The sequence below is a fragment of the Schistocerca americana genome, chromosome 1 (genome assembly GCF_021461395.2).
Source record: "Schistocerca americana isolate TAMUIC-IGC-003095 chromosome 1, iqSchAmer2.1, whole genome shotgun sequence".
NCBI classification, from domain to species: Eukaryota; Metazoa; Arthropoda; class Insecta; order Orthoptera; family Acrididae; genus Schistocerca; species Schistocerca americana.
The window spans coordinates 388,298,108-388,325,704 of NC_060119.1; the positions used below are offsets into that span (position 1 = coordinate 388,298,108).

General features: G+C 41.4%; 1 protein-coding gene across 1 annotated transcript; it reads left to right on the forward strand.

Moving 5' to 3' along the window:
- The first annotated feature begins 441 nt into the window (after positions 1-441).
- Positions 442-27,498, forward strand: LOC124623083 (ribonuclease P protein subunit p14). Its single transcript, XM_047148878.1, has 3 exons — positions 442-582; positions 782-869; positions 27,150-27,498. The coding sequence occupies exons 1-3, from the start codon at positions 551-553 to the stop codon at positions 27,360-27,362; spliced, it is 333 nt and encodes a 110-aa protein (XP_047004834.1). The 5' UTR covers positions 442-550; the 3' UTR covers positions 27,363-27,498.
- Positions 27,499-27,597: the final 99 nt, after the last annotated feature.

Genomic DNA, 27,597 nt, shown 5'->3' on the forward strand with positions numbered 1-27,597 from the left:
CTGCATTACATCTCTGAATTAAAACAGCAGAGAGGACCTCAGTTAAATTTAATAAAATGGCATGTAAATCCCGTATTAATTATATGAATTAAGATTTACATAAACTGGCCACAGAATCGACTCAAGTGGGACCAACCACATCTGCATGCAAAAGCATCGATTTCTTAGTTTGCTGGGTATGACGCAACTTCATCAAATAATTGTCGATGAATAAGAGACGGCCATGGCTGCAAATACTTTCATCTGTGTGTACCATTAATGCACTAGCGTTAACTGATTCTGGCAGCAGAAGCTTACGCACTTAACAGTTTTTTCTTTCATGAGTTTTTAAAAATGGCGGCGTTTATTTCATCGGTCATCAATTTAAAGAATCGATGAGTGAGAGTATATCGATAGCGTCTTAATTTCACCCTCTGCCCGAAGATCACCACGCTTCCCGCAGTTGGTTAGGAGGAGCGTGAGGTCGGTGAGGGTGGGTGTCAGTTTATAGTTCGTTTCTTTTTTGTTCTGCAATGAAGGAGCGTAGCACCTTTAAAGTAATCTGTTTATAATGAGCGATTATTACTATCTGGATGTTTCATTGTTAGTAAAGTTTCTGTTTTTAGCGTTTGTATGATTCAGAGTTTGGTTACGTTTTGTTAAACCGGCGATGCTCACCGAGCGCGCTTAGAAATTGTTTATACTCTTCTTCTTGTGTATTAATGCTACAATATTCATAAATCTGAAGTTTACAACTTTTGCTATAAATAAAAAAACTTTTTAAACGTCGTTTCTTGCACAGGGAAGTGATACCGGCAGAGAAGGAGAAGGTGTCAGCTGTATATTTTAAAAACCATGTTATGCAGTCCATGAAAATTTTATTTGGAGAGGTACGTATGTGTAACTTGTTTTACTATTTAATGACAGCTAGCAGACTTTCAAGAAGTGCTTCGCCCAAAGCTAGAGTGGTGATTAATTTATTATTCGTTGATAAAATCAAACAGACAGAAATAACTGGCTTCGTTTTTGTCGACTCATTATGAGGATAACGTTATGCTTTTTAGATGATGCAATCGTGTGCGTAACTTAAGACATAGTTCGGAGTGGTGCACAGTGTCGTGCTTTTATAGAAATGACTCGTAACCGGTCTTAATATTTTGCAGTGCATAGAAAAAAAACTTTAATGAAAGCGGTGTTCTTGCTTTTCTGAACATTTACACGTAGGAAACCCATCTGTAATTCAGAGATGTAGTAACAGATCAGTCTACCTGAGCAATGTTTGTTTTCTTTTTCTTTTCTGTATTTTTAGCGGCCGCATACAGGCCAAGTATCATTGAACTCCGCGTTCTTTAAAACACCTAGTGAAGTTGTTTATATCTAAGATAGGAAACCAGTCACTTGATCACATTGCCTGCGAAAACAATTTTTATCTTTTTTTGTCTTATTAGTGCCAGAAAATGATCCGCATTGCCTCTTACGCCTTACCCCAGAAATTAATTTTTTGTTGAAATAATGTGTTGCGAATAATGTTTTCATTAAATATTGCACGAAACCATTCCCTAAACGTTTGCTATGAAAACACTGCTGGTATGTTTATAAACAAGCTGAATTGTAAAGATAATTTCCTCTGAGGGAAGGGGTGGAGGGGCAGTCAAGTAACAAGTTTTTTCATGTTCAGTGTTAACTATGGGAAAGTGTTGTACACTCTTCAGTCAGAAAGCTTGTAGTAAAGAAGGGCTACTCAAGTGTGGAATGATATGACGTGAGAAGTTGCATCAGAAAATATTTTAAAAGGAAATAGAAATGTTGAGGCTTTTTTTATTGACTTGATTTTAAATTATTGTGCTCTAACTTGTGTAATTAACTATAATGTTCTTTGTTTTCAAATCATTATTTTTATAACAGAGGTAATCAGTTTTATACACAGCTAATTCCTTCTCCACCCACTTTTGGTGTTGGCTATCTCATGCCCACCAACCAGCTTCCACCCAAGTGAATGGCCACATCAAACTGTGGTCAAGAGCTCTCTAATGAAGAGCACAGATGAGTTGTCTGTGCAACACAGCCTTCATTCTTGTAATCGTTCTGACATCACTGTCTGCTAGCTCACTGCTCTACCTCCACCCTGCACCAGCAGTTTGGCTTCACTCGTCCAGCACTCATTACCCTCTTCCCTCCATTCTTCCCATTCTCTGGTCTATCAAAAGTATTGATCTGAAAGATATCAAAATTTTCAGTTTTGTTTATTTGCCTGAGCAGCTCAACACCTCTACTGTTCGGCGAGTTATTACATTTATTTCTAAATATTTGCATTCTGCCAATACTTTCCACCACATTTAATCAGTTGTCATGGCTGATTCTTTTATTTCAGTCCATGGTGAGAGTGGCTCATAGTTTGGAATATCTGTGCATTACCTTTCTATAATAGGGACACAACTCATGTGTGCCTTCTGCACCTAAAGAATATTTTGTTACATCTTCTCGGTGATCCTTGAAAAAGATAGTCATTCACAAAATTTGTTAGTTCTTGTTCCTTTGCTGTTATTTTTGTGTTGTTGTAATTGTTTGCCTTTTTGGTTTCTTGTTTTATGACATTCCATGCTGCTTTACTTTTATTTATTGCATTATGTATCATTTTATATCCATAGACAGTACCCTGTAAGCTTTATGTAGGTGTGATGATAATTTGGAAACTTTAGATCAGTACAGTGCTTTTCTTTAGAATGGAGGCACAATATTAGTGTCCATGGGCTATCTAATACCTGCAATTATTGATTTACTTTCTTTAGTCGCTGCTGCTGCAGAATTGGTCTCCGCAACACATAGTTTGAACATTGTGCAGAATTTAGAAAAGTATGTAATTTAGGCTTGCAGAGCATTCCTTTAATTTCCATAGTATTGTCGCATTTTCTGAGCCTACCTGTAGACTTATTATGTTATCTTAATGATTTGAGAAGGCAAGGTCTTTTATATGGGCCGTGATTCACTAAGGACTTAACGCCTCTTTTAATTTGTGAAAAAAGATTTTTTTTTTTTTTTTTTTTTTGCAAATGATAGCATCCTAGGGGGCACATACTTTTGTTACATTATGGAGTCTCAACTCTGGTATCGGTAGAGATATTGAAGCAAGTATGATTTTTTAAATAGAATGGTGTCTCTTGTATCCATTCCAAAAGCACTTGAAAAGGCTAGTACAGTGATATAATGCTTATTAATTTTGAGGTTGAAACTTTGCAAAAACACCAGAAATATCCTAAAATTAAAAGGTAGGTTGGCCAGGGTGGCTGTTGTTATAAACACATTCATGCTATGCTACTTCACTGTATCAAGCCGTTCGACTATTTTCTTGCCTGCACGGCAAAATTAGCAATAAGTGTGGCTTATATTAGCAAGTCATTTCTGCTTAAACATTCCTTGCATGCAGACATGTGCACCAATGAGGAGAAGTATGGCATGCTGGATTTTTACAGCAAATGTCAAAAAAATCCAGTCGAAATGGTATGATGGGGTATTGGAATCTCTATTCTGATCATTGCAGTCCATTGGACCAGACACTGCACAAATTATTAGGTCACTAATATGAGCAAGCAGCTTCAACATCAAACAGAGGATGAGGATGAATACTGCAAATGAAGAAGCTGCTCTGGCTATGACATTCATCAGTCTGCATAGAAACACAAGGCATATTGCCAAGGAATGTGGGATCAGACGGACAAGTGTTATTCACATCTTGCATTGACATAAATTTCATCCTTATCTGTCACTACATTAGGCACTTGGAGGATTGATTTGAAATAACAAATGGAATTTCGTTGATTTCCTCTGGGGTGCCTGGGAGCTGACACCACGTTTTTCCAGTGTGTGGTTTTTACTGACAAAGCAGTGTTTATGCACCATGGTAATGGAAATATACGTAATATGCACTACAAGGCAGCTGAAAACCTATGGTGGCTCCATCAGGCTCAGCTCAACTACTAAAGAACGGAAATATATGGTGCGGCATCATAAAAAATTCAGGATTACAGAAGCGTCTGATTCCACTTGTCTACTTTGACCCATGACATCACCAATATGGTGGAAACAACCATTCTCAACATCTCCAATATGGCACCTATGACATCATTACATAAACAAGACATCAAACACGAAAATACATACAAAACCAACAAACACATCTCCCTCCAAAGATATAATCAAACTAACGGGACCAGCGTGGGAAATTGGGAGGTTTTCAGTGGGGACAAAATAAATATGAAAACACACCCCAAACCACACAAAACGACAACCTAAAACCACCACAAAATTCCCAAAATCCGCTACACTTACAATATCGACAGGAATAGCTCACTTCCCTTCACCTACATAGCTCAACCGCAATTGTTGATACCACAAAATAAAAACCAACTATTCCAAAAATTATAATCACACCACAACTTTCGATACCGTAAAACCAACATCTAAAACAACAATAATTGGAATGGGGTACTTGCCTTGACCTATATAGGTCAGCAGCAGCTCATGATACTGAAACATAACTATGACGACTCACTGGAATTGGACACTTCCCGTGACCTATGTAGGTCAACAGCAGCTCGTGATAGCAAAACACACAGCTACGATGACACATTGAAATCGGTCACTTCCAATTACCTATATAGCTCAAATACAATTGACGATACAAAAAAAATTGAAATCGAGTACTTCCCCTAAGATACACAAATCAACCACAAGTGCCGATGCCAAAATATCAACCACCAACACGTGCAGTAAATAACACTGACCCAACAACACATAAAAACCCTGCGAACAGTAGATCCAAGAAAAGACTACTTACCCCAAAAAAAGTTCCGGTACCACACACACAAACAAACAAAAACCCCAACTCGCATATTCTGCTTGCATACACCGCATTTTACTATCTCCGCGACAAGCCCAAGAAATTGCAGAAACTTAATGACGGACAACATGTCGTCCCCCATTTCAGCCTGCAGATGTGCACTATTAAACTTAGAAGTCATATCCATACCTAACAAAAGAAGCCACAAATTGAATTAAATGACTTGCCGTGCAACAAACAGCAAACCAGTAACATCAAATGACACCACAATAACATAAATACAATGGAAACTTAATTCTTAACTCACTGAAACTAATTTCTGTTCTTCTATAACAGTCACAACCAATAAATGCACACTTCAAGCACCGACACCCAAATGAACCCACACACTACACAATGTGCAGACCATACACACACCACCAGAGAACGCCACAAACCACAAGAAGACGAAATCTACAAACACAACACACTCGTAAACTAAACTCGGCGCCGTCGTGACCACCACACCCTTATGTCACTGGTCAATGCCGACTGGTGGGATTGGGCGCCTCAGTTGACCCAAAAATTCTACTGAGATATCTTGGAAATACGTATGCAAACTTTCTTATGAATGATGCCCCAACTACGCAAGACTATATGCACCATTAAATCGCCACAGCATGCAACGTGATATCATCCAGTGTTCTTTCATCTGTTCGTCTATCTCTCGAACAGTTATTGCAAATATGTATGAAGTTGATGCTGAACAATTTGGGCACATGCTTAAGTAAGAAAAGTATTTATTTTATGGGTGACATGTTGCCAGTCATTCTGAATAAAATGTTAAGTTTATTTCAAGTGTAGTCTGCATAGTTACAATTTCGAATAATTTGTCCAACATCATGTGTTTTGGCTTTTAAGAAGCATTCAGGTGTCTCCAGGCAGAGACAGGTCAGGATGTTTTTCCTCCAAATTTGAGGAAGTTTATACAGCAGTTTTGTCCCCCATTTAAATAGGACTGTTTATCATTTTGAAGTCTGAGCAACTGACTTTTTTGTTTTGGCTTTGACAACATACCTGGATGTGAAATAGTTTTCCTAAATCACATCTCATGCCCCAGAAGCAACACACGCCACAATTTCATATAGAAAAATCATAGCTGATTCTTTATCTGCTATGTAAGAAATGGGAGTTTTATCTTAGTAGGGTAGGCCTGTCTTGCTGGATATAATGGGGGAACCTGGCATGAGAACTCTGCTTAGTGGTATTTATACTGCCACAGCCGACTCTGACCTCATTGCTTTCTGTTTTTAATACATTATTTCAATTCCTTTGTGAAAGATTTCAATGCCAATATTAACAAATCATATGCCACTGTAATTCTCTTTCAAAGAGCTATTGAATGTAGTTATGAAGTATGCAGGTCCATTACAAAAACCATACTTCTTTCAATGTCTCGGTTGAAACCAGATTTCAGAGCATTATCCACACAAAAGCTGGCATGTCTCTCAGGATACTAGCAGTTGCGGAAAACCTCTTTTGATATCTGGAACCTTTCAGGGAATAAAAAGGGTGTTATGTGAGCCACCGTGTATAGAGGCCTATATTGCAGTTTTTGCTGCTGCTATCTGTAAGTGCATGGTCTAAGACTGACAGTACCTTTTTATAACTTCTGTGACAGTGTTTAACACTTGTGTTTTTACGGGTATTCACATACCCACATATAATTATGTAAGTTTTGTGAGATAAGACTCTGCCGAGTTAATTTGTTAAAAATCTTGTCCACAAATGTCTCTTGCCTGCTATAAATGCATCATCCATCCCTTCCTCCCTCTCCTCTTCAGTAATTCTGCAATAACAGCTTGCCATTCTGTAAGATGTGAGCACCGAATGCTGTATTTGACAAGTTATTGTACATCATTTTTAGTAGACTGTACATTTAGATGAAAGATGGACAAGTCTGTGTACATTTCTGGGATATTTATCCTTAAGATTTCTTTTTGTTTGCTGTTACCTGTGGTCATACGCCCAGTGTGGTACATTTTATCTAAAGTGTACCTGTTGCAGAAATCTCTAAATCAGTTAAAACACATGGTTGTCAGAGAAACTTGTTCCCAAGGTGAATCCTAAAAGGACCTGGTTCTTCTGCCCATAAACACAGGGACTGAACCATTCAAGGCCCCATCCCAATCCTCTACACTTAATTAACCCCACTAACCTCACTTTCCCAACACTATTCAGCCATACCTAGCTCCCAGTGGTCTTAAAAAGCACCAGTGCAATGTGTGTCAAATCAGCAGTCGTCCGTATCATTTCCAGCTCCCCTTGAACTCCCTCTACAGCACTGTCGATCCGTGTGCAATCGTGGTACTGGAATAGCTCAACCAGGCACACATTTGTGCCCCCAGTTAAGGGGCTTTAGTGTTCAGGTCACCACCTATGTCATATATCCTCTCACTTTCGAAGCTGTTCCCTGCTCCACTTACTATTAGCATCTGATCATCTTTATTTAAATTTTACATTAAGTCCCTAAACCCTCTATCATCGGATTGGACCTTGCATTTAGCTTGAAAAAGCTAGTGTGCAGATACTGATTCCAATTTCTCTTGTAACTGAGGACCTTTATCTGTGGCATCACTACTACCTTGCAATCACATTTTCATTTCCCTCTAATGAGCATTGTTCCTATTTTTCCTGGTCATGGGCAAAGTCTTCGACAAATATCCTACTTCTGTTGCTGCTTGAGGCTCCTCTTGACTTACCTCCGGCAGCTGGAAGCTGTTTTTGGAACTTGTATGAAGTCGGTCCATATCCCCCACCTTCTGGTCTTCTTACCAGCTTCCAAGTTCCAACCACATATCTTCCACATTCCCTGCTTACATTCTCATTAACTACTTCCTTGCTTCTTCCAACTGTGCCTGAAGAGCACAGATTTTTCTTTCATTCTTCTATATTAAACTATTCCTACTTCACAACTAGCAGCCCCAAGATGGGACATCTGCGACATCCCCAGTGTTCTCCCCGCTACACTTACACCACTGAAACCAGTTACTGTAACCTTCCCTATGACATCTCCCACAGTTCTCACTCATGGTCAATAACAAAAAACTAAAGTCTAATTCCTAGCTAGTAATGTTTTGGGAAGAAAAACAGCCTGCTAAATCTGTCAGATCTAATTTTTTGAAGGTAGTGTTCAATGTGGGCAGGATGCTAGTTCTACCACTATTTGAGAAAAAATAAATCTATTTTTACTTTGCAAGCAAAGTACAGAAGTAACTGGAGTAAAATGTTTGTTTTAGATTTGATAGCCAGCTATGGAACAAAATGTAATTTTTAAATGGTTTATTGTGAAGCAGTAATCTGTCCACTTCTATCATCATCATTACTAATAGCGATTTTGATTTATAAGGACACATACTGTTAGTTCTACAAAGGAAAGTACCCACCTCAAACAGCTGTTTCTGAATAAAAAAAATTAAAATACAGAGAGGTTCATGTTCTACAACCTGTCCAGGTGATTTATCTGTAAAACTGCATTTGTATAAAATTGACATTTGAAAATCAGTGAACCAAAGGCTTCAGAAGCTAAAGTTGTTAAAGAGAAATAAATACTGTGTAACAGATAATTATGATCAGCAGATTCACAAGAGTTACAAATGAGGTATTATTTAGTGAGAATCCTGAACATCATCCATAGAAAGAACATAATGTTACCTTGTACAGTACAGAAGACAGTACAGCCTAGACATTATTGGGAGAAGAAGACATGGGGAGGAGGAGGGGGGGGGGGGGAGAGTGTGTTATGCACATGTTTTAAATTCCAGAACAGGTCAGCTGGTCATCCCATTCCATAGTTGCCAGAAGGTGCATTTTGTGTGAGGGCAATGTAAGACTCTTGGTAAAAGCTTGGATTGTAAGCAAATTACTTCATGTTCCTGAGTTGCAATATTATACAAGTAACTGGTCTACATATAGCAGTTGTTTTACTGATAATCTAAAGCTCATTTGTCTCAGGTTTGATATCAACCACTGTTTTGACTTTGGATAAAACTCATCAGCTATGGCAGCCCAAAACTTATCAGTGTAAAGGGACAACCTTATTCTGCCAATGACTGTGTCAAAAAAGTACAGAGGTATAGATAATGTCCAGGGCATGCTGTTGTCATTTTGATGGGAAACTGATAATCACAGCCAAATAGAATGTTGGTCTGGAGTACATCATTGTATAGAGGCAATTACAGACTGAGAGAAAATTGTAAAAGAAGGTAATTGAAGTGGTTGAAATGTAATATCGGGTGAGGCATAAAGGATGGATGTTAAAAAAAATCGTTACTTGTGTTTAAAAAAAAATGTATTTACAGAATAATAATCAAATGATGCTGCCATTTTATACAATTAATGCTTGAAAACGTCATCTCCCAGGTGACGGCCATTTTCAGCGATGCACTTCACAGGCTGCTCTCAGAAGTTGGCTTCCACTCCCTCCAGCATTGCTCCGTCATTTTGAACATCTTCCTCACGAATTGCTTCCTTCAGTTCTTAAAGTGTATGTAGTTTACGCCCGTTACTTGTGTCTGGAGGTAACCGCATAAAAAATAGTCTCACATGGACAGGTCTGGGGAGTGAGACGGCCAAGAATACAAAAAACAAGTCTGAATAGCTTCCATTGACTTTCTTGCTGTGAGAGTTGTGAGCCTGTCCTGCTGAAACCAAACACACTGGCTAGAAATAAATTTTCTTCTAGTTCAGGTAGGAAGAATTCAGTGATCATCTGTCTATAACGTTCTGAGGTTACAGTTACAGTGCTCCCGTTATCCTCTTAGAAAAAAGTATGGACCAGTAACATTTGTACCAGCTACAGCACACCAAACATGTGGCAGCTACAGCACCCTAGTCAGCCAGCTTGGGACTATGTAATGGTCTCTCATGCATTAGTTTCGGGTTTTCACTGGCCCATTAATGACTGTTCTGCTGATTTACCATGCTGCTTAAATTAAAATGAGCTTCATCACTCATAAACAAACTAATGTCATTTTGATGAAGTATTACCATTTCCTGAGCAAAATTTAGCTGCTGTACATAACCTCTAGGGCTCAGTTGTTGCACCATGGCCATTTTGTAGGTATGAAATCCTAAATCAATATGCAAAATACACCTTACTGTACGATTATTTAGGTGCAGTTCAGCAGAATGTTTCCTAGCAGATCAACCAGGACTATGAAGTATGGCTTGCCAAGCTCTTTCAACATTTTCTGCAGTGCATACTGAGCAAGGAGCCTCTAGCAGTTTTCTATTCATCACTGTTCCTCGTAAACGAAATGATTCAACCCAACGTAAAATTATGTTACAAGTGGGAACACTATCATGTCTCATGAGATTGAAATGGTGATGAAACTCTCACTGAACTGCAATGATAGACTCATTATTATACACAGAACTATCATAAACAAACACACAGTGGTGCACAGTCCATGGCTCCATGACCTCGGTGAAACAAAATGGCAGGAGCTACCAAACACACAGCCACATCAGTCCAAACAACCCTACTACCTGTGTCTGAATACTACCTGTTCTAAAAATGTCCATCCTTTCTCCCTCACCCTGTATTACAGAAAGCTGCTGAAAAATATTTTTGTCATTTATTTATTTAAATCAGAAACAAATGTAGTACGTAGTAATCACCAGTAAAAGCAAATTAAAGAATTATCAACTTCAGTTGCACTTGAAGTCACAGGCAGATTATCTTCTCTGTAAGATGCAGGTCATAGTAGGCAATTTAGTACAAGTTTTGTTGTCTGTGCTTCTCTGCTGTCGCAGGTGGTGATATCCGCAGAGGAGTGCCATTACTGGAGATCACTCCTGGATCTATGCAAAAATTGGCCCATGCCTTTGGAGAACAAATCCACAATCATAGGTTTTCAAACAGACTCAAACCCACCCAGCTATCAGCAAATTTACATGCTGTCCCACATAATAAACTAGTGGTTTGGCCGAATCCATCCATATTATGAATATAACATGTAAGATTACTGCCAACAGATGGTGTCTGCTAATTTTGTACATTTGACTAAAACATATACACCCACACTGAATAGTTAATTGTAAATTTTTTGTGAGATTACAGTTCTTGAAGATACTTACTTAAAATATGTTGTTTGGCAAGTTTAGAAGACATCGTAAAAACATCATAAAATGTTTGTAATTTAAAAGACAGAAGTGCCAATATCCACAGCGTTGCTGTAAACCTGTTGTCCTTGAGGCTTGCTTCCTTTTTCGTGTGATCGCTGTTTTGGAGTTGTGCTGCGAGCCGACCAGTCATCTCCTAACTGTCGCCATAGGAAGAGGACCAGTCATCTTGAACAGCCATATATGACAAATCACCTCTGCAGTAAATAGTTATAAGTACTGAAACGGGCATTATGATTGATTTCATCATTTAGGATTAGAATCAGATATTGCTTTTTGTGACCTAGAGTCTACTTTCAAAGTTCCTTCCCTTCCATCCTATCTAATGTTGACTGTAGTCATTTCATTTAACCCTGCATACAAACCCGTATCATGCCTGCTATTACAGATTTTATGATTGAGCTTGAATTTTAACAAGTTATTTGTACAAAAGCCAATTTTAATATTTGCTTTATGAAAACATCCCATAATTTTCCATGTGAGTTAAAACTACATACCTTTTGTCGTTATTATGTTCTTAGCTGTGACTTCCACTTCTTTTTTAGTTGCTTTTCCACTATCTCATCATAAATTTGCACCACATCTTTGCTCTTGTATGAATTCACCATAGCCAACTGCTTTAAAAACGCTGTTGATTTTGTCCTTCCTGCTGGCTTAGTGGCGATCTTAACAAGCTATGAACCAATGCTGTAAAATATTCGCACTTGTATTGTGGATGGTGACCTGACCATTCATTATCATCTGTACATTAATGTTTTCTGAGTATCTAAATTCATATTTTTTATCATTCTTTACTAATGTTAAATGTAATGTACTAAATGTAGTTGCTCTCCTCAAAGCCCACACCAATTAGTGTTGTCCAATGATGTCAGTGATGCATCCTCAAGTATTATTATTATTATTATTATTATTATTATATATTTAATTTCCGCAGCTAATTCATAACTTCTTCACATTGAAAGCTTGACAATTTATGTATGCTGCCTTCAATCTATCACTAATTCTTTATTTATCTTGTAATGGGGACAAGTGCTGTGAACAATAAAACATGTAGGTGTTTTCTGTATATGTAGCTACATTAGTGAGCATACTTCAGGGATTTGTGGGTTCATTATTGAACATTTGAGCTTTTCATCCTCTGTAAAGTGAAACATACTTTTATTTATATTCTGCTGTATAACCAGGAAATTTCAAATTGATGTACACAGAAAAAATATATAACAATATTTTCCTTATGGAGGAGGAAAAGTTTAAACGTAAAATAATGTACCCACAGCTCCCCGAAATACGGTCACAAATAAATCTACATGAATATGAAAAAGTCTGTACTTTCTATTGTGCATAAAATCTGTTGCCCACATTATAAAATAAATAAATAATGGATTGAAGGTAGCATATACATATCATCACTCTTCCAATATGAAGAACAGTTATGAATTTGCTGAGAAAATTAAAGATACAGTAATATCTGAGGGTGTGTCACTGCCACTGTTGGACATCACTAATTTGTATACAAATATTTCTGTGAAAGAAAAATAGAAATCCTCAAAACACAAAAGTAGCATTAGGAGAAGTCACTGAACTAGTGGTAATGTTTCAATTGATATTGTTCAAAAATCTACCCACCATATGGCGACAGGGGAGGGAGCCATTGGCTCCAAAAGCTTTTAAAAGCTAAACTCTTTTATGTGTGTGTTCCCCTACCACAGCATGGTTTATATTATGTTATCAGTACTTGATTATGTTCGTTGTGATATTATTGTTCAGTTATTTCACATGCAGCAATGAAATTTATTTACAGAAAGATGAGTGAACAGTAACAGTTTAGCTGGAACTCTGCTGATATTTTTATAAATTACTTAGAAAGCAACTTCTTTGCTGAAAATGCCAAAATTACAGAGAAAGTCATACATTACAGGAGATATGAGTATATTATGCAAAGGAGAAAAAAAATTGAAACCATAGAATATAAAATTAATTCTAGGAAAACCACATTAAGTAAAGAATGATGAAAAACTTGAATTTAGCATGTGCCGACCACAAATAACATTGTTTTGCACCATTCCATCATTGGTAAGACCGTATCTGTTCCTTTGTTATTGTTTCAGCAAACACAGTGATAGACTGTGTTATCATACGTCCAAGTGATCAACAGTAATATAAAATAAAAAATGAGCTAGGCCAGAAAAAAATTGCAATTCGTGCAAGAAAATTATCGGAATTACAGTCTAATGGCACATTCCCACAATGAGGCATTTGCCTACAAGATAATGAGTAATCTAATAAGTGGTTGGCTAGGATCTGATACAACAGTGCTGTTTAATCAGTGGAGATCATTACTGTGGGTAGATACCTGTCCATTACAACAGATTGGTGAAGTGAAAATTTGTTTCATTATTGTTTAATTAAACAGTGCTTCAGCACATATTATGCAAGTTTATTTTATTGTTGCTTAATTAAACTAAGGTTCATCTACGATTTAGCTCTTACATGTTTCTCTTGGTAACAAAAAGACAGCTATTCTTTACATGTGTACAAAAGTACTCTGTGCACCCACTGGTGTTACGAAAATCTGTGTGACCACTTGAGGGCTAAGATTGCCGCCAAGGCAGCAGAAAGCAAAAAAAAAAAAAAGAAAAAGTTTTTTAAAGCAAGTGGCTGTGGTGGAGGCATACAGGAGCAAATACATAGTGAAAATTTGTGAGATTAAGAAAAAGAAACTGAAAGAAATAAGTAGAAGTCACATCATAGCCTGAAAGCACTCAATTGCGAACATTAAGCAAAATTTGGACAGCATACATAGGGCTCAAAAGGGACGACCCTTTAACGTCTTAGAGGAACTTGAAATCGATAATCACAAAAAGCAAGATTAAATTCTAATCCTGAATGAGCAGAGTGAAATAAATCATAATGCCTATATTAATGTTACGATTACTTACTAAGATAATGACTGTTGCAAATGAATGTCCAAGGTGATGGGTGTGTGTGTGTGTGTGTGTGTGTGTGTGTGTGTGTGTGTGTGTGTGTGTGCGCGTGCGCGCAGCAGTGGGCAGCTGGAACATATATTTATTTATTTCAAGTTTCTGCTACCAGCCACTTTTTATATAAACCTTTTTATATAAACCTTGAAATAAATAATTATCCCACACAGTCACAGTGCACAAACATAGCCATTATGGCTGAAAATAATTATGGAAACATATATTCTGTGCCTGACATTGGTGAAGGCTCCCTCCTGTCCAGCCCTCTACTCATGGCAGCAGTCACCCCATCACTGGTCAGCTTATGGTACAACACCAAAATAGTGATTACATGATGAAGCAATCCACAACGAAGACATGCTTACAGGAATGTCATGGATATGAACATCGTCCATCTTTCAAATTACAAATATTTTAGGTTGTTTTTCATAATGTCTTTAACTGCGACAAACCACATATTTTAATTGAGTACCTCCAAGAATAGCATTCTCACCAAAAAACAAAAATTGTTATTAAGTTAGTGTTGTATACATTTTATACAAATGTGAGAAGTGCACCAGATGACACCTGTCAGTTGTAGCTGTAGGGACTATATTAGTAATGTGGATTATACCAAACCACTTATTCTTTTCATTAGGGCCTACTTAGGACCACATGACTCATTTTGACACTTAGGCTTTTTTTTTCTTAACCCCAAAAGCTTTAATTTTCTGGCCGTGAGCAAGCTTTCTCTCCTCTGTTACTTCAGTGTACTGATTCCTGTACTTTTTTTGCTGTTGTGGGTCATGAGGGAATATCCCTTGGAGAGTGATCTTCCAGAATTTGGACTGATATTGTGTGGTTTCCAGTAGAATTTAAAATTGTTCCAGGTCTTATTTCACTGTGGTGAAACATTTGTTTTTGGAGGCTTTCCTTCTGTCTGTCATGGTGAAGATCCTGTTTCTGAGTGGATGGGTTCTTGTGTGTCAAATGTCCATAGAAGGCCAGTAACCTTGTCCTTATAGTTGTGACTTCTTGGGTGTGGTCAATGTTGTCTGATCCTGTAGGTGGCATCATCTTCTCTTATTGGTTCTAGTATTCTCCTGAGTATTTTCTGTTCCTTGACCTCTAGTTTCCTGAGTGAACCCTTCCTGTTCATCAAGAGCCATTCAGAGGCACATAATATGGAGGGCTTTACTGCTGAGTTTGTAATGTTTAATATTCTTGAAAATATAAATACTCTTGCAGGAGTGGCACATCTGGTATCTATTGACAGGTTCTCACTCCCATTTACTGAAATCCACCCTCCTAAATGCTTGACTGCTGGAACTTTACGAGTAGTGGTGCCTTTTAGTGGAATTGCAGATGGGGCTTCCCTTATGTTATTAATAAAAGTGTATATATGCTGACTGTCAGTCGTGTCTAGCTCCAATGCTTTAGAGGCTCTGTAGTTGTTGAGTAGCCTCCTCTGTATTGTTGGCTGCAAAGGCTAGGCAGGGTATGTTCAGGTTATCTTTATGTACCCAATCTTCACTTCAGTTTCTGATGGTAGTGTGAGTCGATCCACTTACAGATTTTCCAGTACACAATTGAATAGATAGACAAGAGGCCATCGCTACGCCAAATTCCCTTTCAGTAATGAAACTTTCAGAGAGTTCACATGTAAATTTGGCTTTGGAGGTTCTGTTCCTATTATTATTATTATTATTATTACTATTATTATTATTATTATTATTATTATATCAGTGTGGCTGTATAAATTTAATTCAAATGTGACAGTTGTACTAGACGCCTTATATCACTAGTATTCATAATGTTGATGTGGTGCAGAATGTAAATTTGCAGATAAGTGGGCAGGCTAATCCTGGAACCAATACATTGAGGCACATTCTGGTACATGGCGTGGTGTGGTAACATTTTTTGTTTTCTAGAGTATATGCTGATTAGGTACTTTACTATTTTCTGCAGATCAGTGGATGGTTCATGGTGAATGGAAATGGGTCATTTAAAAATGCGATCAGACTGAAGATAATGCGGTTTGATACCTTCATTCTGGAGTGGGAAGATTAACTCCAAAATGAAGACTGTTGAGTGCCCTCCACACAAACCAATTCTGTTCACACCCAGGTGGGAGGATTTACAAAGGGAGGGGCTGGTTAGAGAGATTCTCAAGTTGAGAAGTCCACAATTTTCTTCCTTGCTATAGCTGCTACCATGTGCATGGCCAAGGTGATCTTCAGGAAACATCTCCTGAAGATAACCGTGGGGCTGCTACATGTGCTCACATAATGGGTGGTTTTCTTGATGAGTCTGATTTGTTCTCTCTGCATTGGCAGCTACTTTACAGTGAATATCTGGTGGTGCTCTACTTGGGAGCTGATCAAGTTTTACAAGTAGCATACATTTCAAATGACATGCAATAAGCCTACACATTTCATTTTGGTCCTTGTCAACTGTAATTGCTCTCCCTGGGGGTCCACAACTCTTTTGTGGATACGTGCGTGGCGAGCACGGGGCCCCGAGCTATTGCAGCCTTCTTTCTCTCCAGGGCTGCATTTCCTTCCTCTTCCCCTCCTTGCTCCTTTCCCGTCGCCCTCTCCTCTCCCTCTCTTGGTGTCCTTGCTTATGTTGGCCCCCGCTATCCTCCTGGTTCTGTTGGTTTTACAATTCAGCTTTGTTGCGTAATCATCTCCTCCTTTTGGCATTCCTTGGTCCCCCTCTGGGGTTTGACCTCCATTACAAAATTTCTCCTCCGTAGTGTGAGCCATTTGGGGAAGAGCACCTCACCTAGTGTCTCCGACGTGCGCCCTCCCAGTACATTCCATCTTTTCTTTCACGTCATTGTCTGATGCTAGGGTGCATAGCCAGCACGTTAACCAGTCCGTGTAGTGGGGTTGCTATGTACCCTTTTGGTTGAGCCCCCTGAACACGCAGGGATCACACTTCTGATACCTGAGCTGTGACCTCCTCATGCATGCCTTGGAGTGGTTGCTCGTCATCCTGGAGCATCGGAACTCCCGGCAATGGCCGCCGTGCCAGACGGCCCTTGCTGTGGCTGGGTGGCGCCCGTGAGGAGAGCCCCTGATCGGAGTGGGTGGTATCAGGGCGGACGCTATGCAAATGAAACGCATACGGGTCCAGAACTCTGGCCGTTCTTCTGCGGCCGTCTCTCTGCGTGGAACTGATTCTTCAAGTGCTGCTTCTCTTGCCCCTCTGGCCTTCCCTTCCATGGCTACCCCCTGGGAAGAGGGTCAGGCCCATCGGCTAGGGGCAAAACCTTTCCCCCCTTATCTAGTTTGCACCAGGACTGATGGAGATACTTTCACCAATACCAAACCTTTATTCTTTGTGGAACACATTGAAGACAAGTTTGGAGAAGTGGAGTCTCTGAGCAAGATGCGGTCAGGTTCGTTGCTGATAAAAACTGCTTCAGCTGCTCAATCTGTGGCCCTTCGTGCCTGTACCCATCTTGGCACAATTCCTGTGTCCATTACCCCCCACCAGTCTCTAAATATGGTACAAGGTGTGATTTTTCACAGGGACCTCATCCTTCAAACTGAAGAACTTCGGGACAATCTCGGACGGCGGGGTGTTCATTTTGTTCGGCGTGTTCAGGAGGGTCCTAAAGACAATTGCATTGATACTGGTGTTTTTATCCTGGCCTTTGAAGGGGATACCCTCCCTGAGAAAGTTAATATTTTGGTTTATCGATGTGATGTGAAGCCGTACATCCCACCTCCTATGAGGTGTTTAAAGTGCTTGCGTTTTGGACACATGTCTTCCCGCTGTTCACAGGCCCCTCTCTGTGGTGACTGTGGACCTCCACTCCATGAGGGGAGTCCCTGTGTTCCCCCTCCTGTGTGTGTAAATTGTCATGGTAGTCATTCTCCACGTTCACCAGATTGCCCAGTATCTAAGAAGGAAAAGAAGATCCAGGAGTATAAGTCCCTCGATCGTTTAACCTACACAGAGGCCCGTAAGAAATATACACGTCTTCACCCTGTGTCCATGACATCTAGTTACGCCTTGGTTACATCTTCACCCCCTTCCTCCCCTTTCCTTACCACCATCCCGGACCCCTCTCCTCCCCCCCTCCCCTGCGGCTCCCACACCTCCTCTGGGCACTGCTCCCCCTCCCCAGCTGGAGAAGTGTCCCACTCCTTCGGCGTCTGCTGGTCAAGGGCACCTCTCACCTCTCCCGGGATGCCCCTTCCCGGCACCTTCCAGGCCAAAGGTCTGCTGCCGCTCGATGACCGCGAGAGCCGCGGTCTGTCGGCCCCCAGGTCGCCCAGTCTCTTTCTGTTCCTGATCTTGCTGCAGCTGGCTCCTTTATGCCACACAGCCCTCCTCGATCTCAGCCTGAAAAGAAGAAGAAACATAAGTCCCGGTACAAAGAGCCTCTGGTGTCACCGGAGGTCCCTTCCCCGACTTCACAACCGGATTGTGACCTGTCGTTCATGGATGTCGCCCCTCCTTGTCGGTGACGGGTGGGGACCCGGCGGTATGACTGGCTTTAGCGTGTTCAGCCCCCATTTAAACCATCGTTCTGTGGTTCTCCAATGGAATTGTAATGGATACTATCGTCACCTTTCGGAATTGAAATCCCTTCTTTCGTCTTACTCTGCAGCTTGTGTGGTTCTCCAGGAATCTCGTTTTACTGATGCTCACTCACCTACCCTCCGTGGGTTCCGTGTTTTGTGTTGAAATCGGGTCGGATCCCTGCGGGCTTCTGGTGGCGTTTGTACGTTGGTCCGTACAGACATTGCTAGCACGTGGATTCCTCTTCATACTGCATTGGAAGCGGTTGCTGTAGGGTCCACTTAGACTCTGCGGTCGCAGTTTGCAATCTTTATCTCCCTCCTGACAGGACTCTTACACCTGCTGCCTTAACTGCCCTTCTTCAGCAACTTCCTCCTCCCTTCCTCCTCCTTGGGGATTTTAATGCTCATCATCCCTTGTGGGGCAGTGCCTTTCCATCTAGACGGGGCCTTCGTATAGACCAATTTATTGCAGACCATGACTTGTGCCTTCTTAATGATGGCTCCCCTACTCATTTCAGTGCCGGTCATGGTACCTTTTCTGCCATTGACCTTTCTCTTTCTTCTCCCTCTCTTCTCCCTTCATTACACTGGTCGCCACACGACGACCTTTGTGATAGAGACCATTTCCCGTTGATCATCTCGCTCCCTTCCCGCTCCCCGATGGACAGGTCATCTCGTTGGTCTTCCCAATGTGCCGATTGGCCTCTATACACTGCACAGGTCGTGTTTTCTCCCTCTTTGTCGTGTTGTATTGATGACGTCCTACGTGACGTGTCTGACGCGATTGTTCGCGCTGCTAGCCTTGCTGTCTCATGCTCATCTGGGCCATTTCGTCGCCGGCAAGTCCCATGGTGGAGTACGGCCATTGCCATCGCCATCCGTGATCGCCGTCGCTTTAAACGCCTCCGCGCTAAAGCCCGTTATTTAATCAAACAGAGCAAGTGGATATGTTGGGAATGATTCGTTTCTTCCCTTGGTTCTACTGTCCCTCTGTCACGGGTATGGGCTACACTTCGCTCTCTCCAAGGTTGCCATCGGCAGTCCACCCTCCCAGGCCTTCACCTCCCAGATGGCCGTTGTACGGACTCATTAGTTCTTGCAGAACATCTTGCGACCCATTTTGCAGTGGCATCAGTATCAGCCTCCTATCCAGCTGCTTTCCTTCACCAAAAACAGTGGGCTGAAGCTTCCATCTTATGTTTCACCCCTTGTGAGTCAGAATCTTACAACAAACCTTTTACTGAATGGGAATTTCTTTCTGCTCTATCTTCTTCTCATGATACTGCCCCTGGCCCAGATTCCATTCATAACCAACTGCTTCAACATCTCAGTGCTCCACAACGACAACATCTTCTTCGGGTGTTTAACTGTGTCTGGCTCCAGGGTGACTTCCCTTCTCAGTGGAGGGATAGCATCGTGGTTCCTGTCCTTAAGCCTGGTAAGAACCCCCAATCTGTTGACAGCTATCAGCCAATTAGTTTGACCAATGTTGTTTGTAAGTTACTCGAACGGATGGTAGCCCGTCGGCTCAATTGGGTCCTCGAATCTCGAGATCTATTGTTCCCTTACCAGTGTGGCTTTCGAGAGGGACGGTCTCCAATCGATCATTTACTTCGCTTGGAATCCGCAGTTTGGCAGGCTTTTTCCCAGCGCCGCCATTTGGTTGCAGTGTTTTTTGACCTTCGCAAGGCCTATGACATGGCCTGGCGCCATCACATCTTACTTACCCTTCATCAGTGGGGTCTTTGGGGCCCACTCCCGATTTTTATCCGCCAGTTCCTGTTCCGTCGGTCATTCAGAGTTCGAGTTGGTACTGTTTTTAGTTCTCCACGGACCCAGGAGACAGGCATCCTACAGGGTTCTGTCTTGAGTGTCCTTCTTTTCCTCATTGCTATTGATGGACTTGTGGCCTCTGTCGGTCCCTTGGTCGCCCCTGCCCTGTATGTGGATGATTTCTGCATTTGGGTTAGTTCCTCCTCGATGGCATCTGCAGAACGACAGCTCCAGGGAGCTATATGGTGTGCCTCTGCATGGACCCTCTCACACGGGTTTCAATTCTCTCCTTCAGAATCACGGGTGGTCCACTTCTGTCGCCGTACTACGATCCACCCTGATCCAGAGCTCTATCTCGATGCGCAACAATTGCCTGTGGTCCCACAGTTTCGTTTCCTGGGTCTTCTTTTCGATAACAAGCTCACTTGGGTGCCCCATATCAGACTCCTGAAGGTAGGATGTTTCCGTAAACTTAATGTCCTTCGCTTCCTTGCCCACTCCTCTTGGGGTGCGGACCGTTCCCTCCTTCTCCGTCTTTATCGTGCTCTTGTTCTGTCTCGCTTGGACTGTGGTTGTCAAGTTTATGGTTCAGCTGCTCCTTCCACACTGCATGTGCTGGATCCAGTCCACCATCGTGGTATCCATTTGGTCACCGGTGCCTTCCCTACTAGCCCTGTTGATAGTCTCCTGGTTGAAGCTGGGATCCCCCCCTTTCTGTTCGGCGGTCCCAGCTTCTGGTGTTTTATGCACTCGCTATCCGTTGCTCTCCTACTCATCCTTCCTATTCTATCCTGTTCCCAGACCATGGACGTCGCCCACCCGACTCCTGCCCACAGGCGGGTTTACCCGGTTGGGCTCCGCCTTGCGTCTCTTTGCCGTGGTTTTCAGCTTCCTTCTTTGTCCTGTCTTCCTCCCACCCCCCCTCCCTCCCCTCCCTTGGTTAGTTCCTCGGCCTCGAATTCGGATGGATCTCCGGCGAGGTCCGAAAGATTCCATCCCCCCGGTTGTGTTCCGCTCCTTTTTCCAGCAAATTTTATGGGAGTTTCGGGATGCTGTTGTTTTTTACACTGATGGCTCTAAATCTGCTGATCATGTGGGGTATGCCTTCACGTCCTCTGTTGGAACGGAAAGTCATCTGCTGTCACCTACATGTGGGGTGTTTACTGCGGAATTGATGGCAATTTCCCAGGCCCTTACCTTTATTAAACAGTCTCAACACAACCGCGTTTTGTTATGTACGGACTCGATGAGTGGCCTTCTTGCTATTGATCGGTGTTTTTCGCACCATCCCTTGGTCTCTGCCATCCATGACCATCTTGCTGATATTCACCGTGCTGCTTGTTCCATTGACTTCCTTTGGGTCCCTGGCCATGTGGGTATCCCGGGTAATGCTCGCTGATCGTTTGGCTGGGGGAGCAGTCACTTACCCCCCGTTTTCTGTAACCCCTCCTGCAGCGGATTTACAGCTTCACATCAAATCCCACTTCGCACAGTCATGGGCCAATTCTTGGGACGCTACTACCCTGTCTAATAAACTTCGTGTGATTAAGGTGACACCAGGCCCGTGGCGTTCTTCCTTTCGCCTCTCCCAAAAGGACGCGACCACACTGTGTCGTTTCCGCATTGGCCATACCAGGCTGACCCACGGTTTTCTTTTGCGTGATGAGCCACCCCCACTTTGTCGTTGTGGAGCCTTCCAGTCAGTAGCCCACATTTTGGTTGAATGCCCCCTTCTTTTGGCTCTGCGTGCTAAGTACAGACTCCCCCACACTTTACCTTTGATGTTGGCTGACTATTCCCGGATGGTCTCTCTGGTTCTTGGTTTCCTCCGGGAAAGTGGTTTTTATTCTCAGTTTTAAGGTTTTTAATCTCTCTCTGGTGTTGGGGCAGGGCGGTGAGTGTTTGGGTGTGTCCCACTGTAAGCCGTGTTTGGGGATTCCCGATTCACCTCCCTGACCGAGATCCTCTTTTCTTCCCCTTTCTCTGTTTTTACCCCCCCTTTTTTTTTTTTTTTTTTTTTTTTTTTTTTTTTTTTTTTTTTTTTTTTTTTTTTTAGGATTGGTTAGTCTCCTTTTCCCATACGTATTTCTACATTCTAGCGGTTGCACCTTTTAAGTCACAGGTGGTCTTGTGGTCTTGCCTATGCTGCTTCAGCATAGTGTTGTGTTCGTTCTCTTGCTGACGTCCCTCATTTTGTTTTTTACCATTGGCAACATTACTGCCCTTTTACATTTTTGCCTTTTTCCCTTTTATTGTTCTGACTTTCATGAGATGTCCCATTAGCGGAATGGACCATATTTGAAACAAGGGACTAATGACCTTGCTGTTTGGTCCCTTAAACCTCAAACAACCAACCAACCAACTATAATTGCATGGATAGATTTGCACCAGACTGGGCACACTTGCTCTGCAGCCCTGTGACGTGTTTCTGGTTTTGTTGTTGTCATGTGGTGTGTGATCAAAAGCCCCAAATGCTATAGGTGACCTTTTGAAGGATAATATTTCTGGCTTCCTCCTTCATTCTTGCATTTTCGCAACACTGCTTGTACTTCAGATTACGACCCAAAGTGGCTCCCAGATATTTTGGATGGTGCAGATTTAATAATTATATCACTTGCCAAGTGATGTTAACTTTGCTACATGCTTGATTTAATTAAGATAAAACACACACAGTTTGGTTTTAGTTGGGTTTGGACGAAGTTGATTTTTAGATTAATAGACACTAAACTCTTTGTGCATCTGTTGGGTGGACTGTAGTATCTAAAATACGAGGGCAGTTCAGTAAGTAATGCAACACATTTTTTGTCTCGGCCAATTTTGGTTGAAAAAACCGGAAATTTCTTGTGGAATATTTTCAAACATTCCCGCTTCGTCTCGTATAGTTTCATTGACTTCCGACAGGTGGCAGCGCTGTACGGAGCTGTTAAAATGGCGTCTGTAACGGATGTGCGTTGCAAACAATGGGCAGTGATCGAGTTTCTTTTGGCGGAAAATCAGGGCATCTCAGATATTCATAGGCGCTTGCAGAATGTCTACGGTGATCTGGCAGTGGACAAAAGCATGGTGAGTCGTTGGGCAAAGCGTGTGTCATCATCGCCGCAAGGTCAAGCAAGACTGTCTGATCTCCCGCGTGCGGGCCGGCCGTGCACAGCTGTGACTCCTGCAATGGCGGAGCGTGCGAAAACACTCGTTCGAGATGATCGACGGATCACGATCAAACAACTCAGTGCTCAACTTGACATCTCTGTTGGTAGTGCTGTCACAATTGTTCACCAGTTGGGATATTCAAAGGTTTGTTCCCGCTGGGTCCCTCGTTGTCTAACCGAACACCATAAAGAGCTATGGAGAACCATCTGTGCGGAATTGCTTGCTTGTCAAGTGGCTGAGGGTGACAATTTCTTGTCAAAGATTGTTACAGGCGATGAAACATGGGTTCATCACTTCGAACCTGAAACAAAACGGCAATCAATGGAGTGGCGCCACACCCACTCCCCTACCAAGAAAAAGTTTAAAGCCATACCCTCAGCCGGTAAAGTCATGGTTACAGTCTTCTGCGACGCTGAAGGGGTTATTTTGTTTGATGTCCTTCCCCATGGTCAAACGATCAACTCTGAAGTGTATTGTGCTACTCTTCAGAAATTGAAGAAACGACTTCAGCGTGTTCGTAGGCACAAAAATCTGAACGAACTTCTCCTTCTTCATGACAACGCAAGACCTCACACAAGTCTTCGCACCCGAGAGGAGCTCACAAAACTTCAGTGGACTGTTCTTCCTCATGCACCCTACAGCCCCGATCTCGCACCGTCGGATTTCCACATGTTTGGCCCAATGAAGGACGCAATCTGTGGGAGGCACTACGCGGATGATGAAGAAGTTATTGATGCAGTACGACGTTGGCTCCGACATCGACCAGTGGAATGGTACCGTGCAGGCATACAGGCCCTCATCTCAAGGTGGCGTCAGGCCGTAGCATTGAATGGAGATTACGTTGAAAAATAGTGTTGTGTAGCTAAAAGATTGGGGAATAACCTGGTGTATTTCAATACTGAATAAAACAACCCCTGTTTCAGAAAAAAAAAATGTGTTGCATTACTTATTGAACTGCCCTCGTAGATTTGTCTTGACTCACTAGTGCCGGATCACTGCTGTAAAGGAAACTCCTTGTTTTCAGCAGAAGTAGTTGTTCATTGGCATAGATGATATATAACATTGGTGAAAGAACACTTCCTTGTGCTAAGCCTTTCTTAGATATCTCCATCAGTTATGTTGACCCTGGAGGTCCACGTAAAATATCCTGGTTTGGAGTGAACTTTGAGTAAGTTTGGTTAAATCATAATCTGTCATTATCCCCTAGCTTTTCTGTGACGCATTGGTGATTGGTAGTGTCACACGTCAATAAAAGCTACTCATGTAGTTCTGCAGGTTTCGGAGTCCCCCTTAGTGAGTTGCTTGAGATTGAAGACTTGAGTCAGATTCTTCGTGTCCTGAAACCTGCTTGTTCTTTTATTAGATTGTGCTGTGCAACGAGAATCAAATGGTTCAGTTACATTCACATGAAAACTTTGAGCAGATGGCGCAACAAAGATATTGAACTGTAGTTTTCTGGCGTACCTGATGATTTTACAGATAGGAATTGCATTTAGTTTCCTCTAGGTTTCAGTGAAATCGTAGGCTTTTACACAGTTTTGAAAAGCGACAAAATCCCGTCTCTTGCTTGATCGCTAAAGTGTTTGATATGCTCCATTCTGATGTCTTCTACCCCTCCTGCTTTGGTAGTTGTGGTTAATGGCTGCATTCAGTTCTTTCATATGAAAAGGCTGTAAGATTTCACTACTTTCCAGTACCCTCGCCCATGAAATTTTGTAATCTGACTTACATATAAGATGATCAGTTTACTGTTACTTGCAAGTTGGCAACTAGTCCTTTTCTCGTTGTTGGATAGCAACTAGGATACTTAAGAAACCTCCAGGGTTTGTGGCTACTCTTGCCCATATGACTCGTACATCAGTTGACACCAAGCATCATCCTTGTTCTTGGATACTGCTGTTAACAGATCTTCTCCAACCTGCAGGACCTTTTCATTAAAAGGATCAATATCAAATAAAATAGTTTCCCAAGTATTCCTAAGTTTCTGAAGTCAGACCTTTAATGTATTGTGGCCTCCAGCCACATAGGATTCAAGTACTGCAGCAGTGCTTCATGACATTCACAAAGTCATCATCTGATTCTGGAATTAATTGAATCATACATATGCTCTTGTACCGTGCAATGGTGGCATTGTTAAAATTATACCTTCTTCGAAAGGGAAATTTCTGTGGTTGGATTGCAAAATATATCCAGCATATAACAGAATGGTGTTGCATGCGAGGATTGCCTGTTCCACTGATTTAATTGGTAAGTGAAATATTTGTTCACAGTGATGAGATCTAGATAACTTACAGTTGTTGAATGATGCTAGAAGTTATTGTGTAGTAGGCTGAGAGTACCCATTCTGCCATAATTCCTCCAATTCTGCCAGTATTTGACTAGCCCAACATAGTATTATGGCTAGTGAAGTGGCAAAGCCCAAACATGATGCACTAATACTGGAAGTTACTGGATTCCACAAATCTAAATCCAGTGCTCAGGGGCTTATAAAGAGATGTTATGGAACAATTACTCATTTGTTCTGTGAGAATTTTTATATTGCCTTCCACTTATATTCCCATGGAGATAATCTGAATATTAGGCTTGATAAAGTGGCCTTGCTATATTGTCAGTGATGATATTCAGTTGCTAGAATTACTCCTCTGTTTTTGGAGTGACAAAAGTTCAAGGCCTTGAGTATCCTGAATTGATATTAAGAACAATTCTGGTATCTAGCTTAGTAGTTCTTCCCTTTTAGATTTAAGACCTTGCATATTGACAGAAGCAGTCACTTTTGGCTTTGGAAAGGACCAGGTTTGTATTAACAATGTTTTCATTAAATTGCTTCTACATTCCCAGTATTCAGTTCGTTACCTGACTTCCTAACCCAGTTACATATGTGGGTGCACCACGTGCAGGAATCAGCTTCACCCTCAACCTTACAATTTTTTTTGAGTTAGTGGCCTGACAAGAAATGAGGTGCACTGCAGAATTGTAGGGGGACAGGAATATATGGGACATACTTATCGACAAGAAGGGACAGGATGATAGAACATAAGACACCAGGGAATAACTTTTATGGTGTTAGATGAAACTTTGCGGGGGAAGAATTGTACAGGAATATAGAATTAAAATGTATCTACAAATAATTGAAGTTGGTTGTAGGTGCTACTCTGAAATGAAGAGTTTGTTTGGCTTCGGAGAGAGAATGTGGTGGACCACATCAGGCCAATCAGAAAACCGATGAACCAATTAAAGAAAAAGGAGAGAGCAAATGGGTGGTATAGGAACTATCAATAGCAGCTGCTGAATTGCCTTAATCAGTGAAGTATTCATTTGCCTTTCAAGACTTCACTTCTTTCAGAACTGTGGGGTAGTGCTTTTGCTGAAAGAAATGCAAAATAAGAAAAAGATAAATTCAAAGGTACTGATATAAGTTAATAGATTATATTTTAGGTGAGGTTTGTTGATTTGGGGAAAAGGTCAATGATCACAATTTTTAGAAAACAAACTGCAAAGGGGTGTTGGTTACCATCCTTTAACGATGCTTCTTAACATTGTAAACTTGTTTTCCGCCCTTCCTGTAACCATGTAAGAAAATAATTATTTTGTGACATTAGGACTGAACACTTAATCTGTTGTATTTTTCTAGGTCTTAACTTTTTCAGAAGATTGATTATACAAATTAAGTAGCTGGTAATGGTATTTTTTTTTTAATATACAAATTTGATTTTAACAGTTACCTGCTTACAGATAAATTTGTTACAGGTTGGTGCAAGCATTCCTGTTGATGTACTGAAGTACGATATTGAAAAACAGCGTGCTGTTCTTCGCTGCCCGGCGGAGTCCTATGTGAAACTACATAGTTCTCTAACTTTACGTGGTGATTACGGTGGCAGTTCGTGTGTTTATAAAGTGCATCAGACCAGTCCATTTCTTCTCTCTCTCCTTTCAAACAGTAGGACATACAGCCATGTGTAAGTCTTTGTTTTAAAAAAGCCTGGCCAAGACTTTGTATAGTTCCTTAACTGTGATTCTTGGTTGTGAAAAATGTCTTACTGTCGTGAAGAAGGCAAAGACAGAATAATATTTGCTACAAAAGAAGATCATAAAGTTCCAAGCAAGGTCCAACTCCCAGCACCTGATCCACAGCCTGGACTTATTCTTCCAGATGGCAGTATCAACTGGAACTGTCCTTGCTTAGGAGGTATGGCAA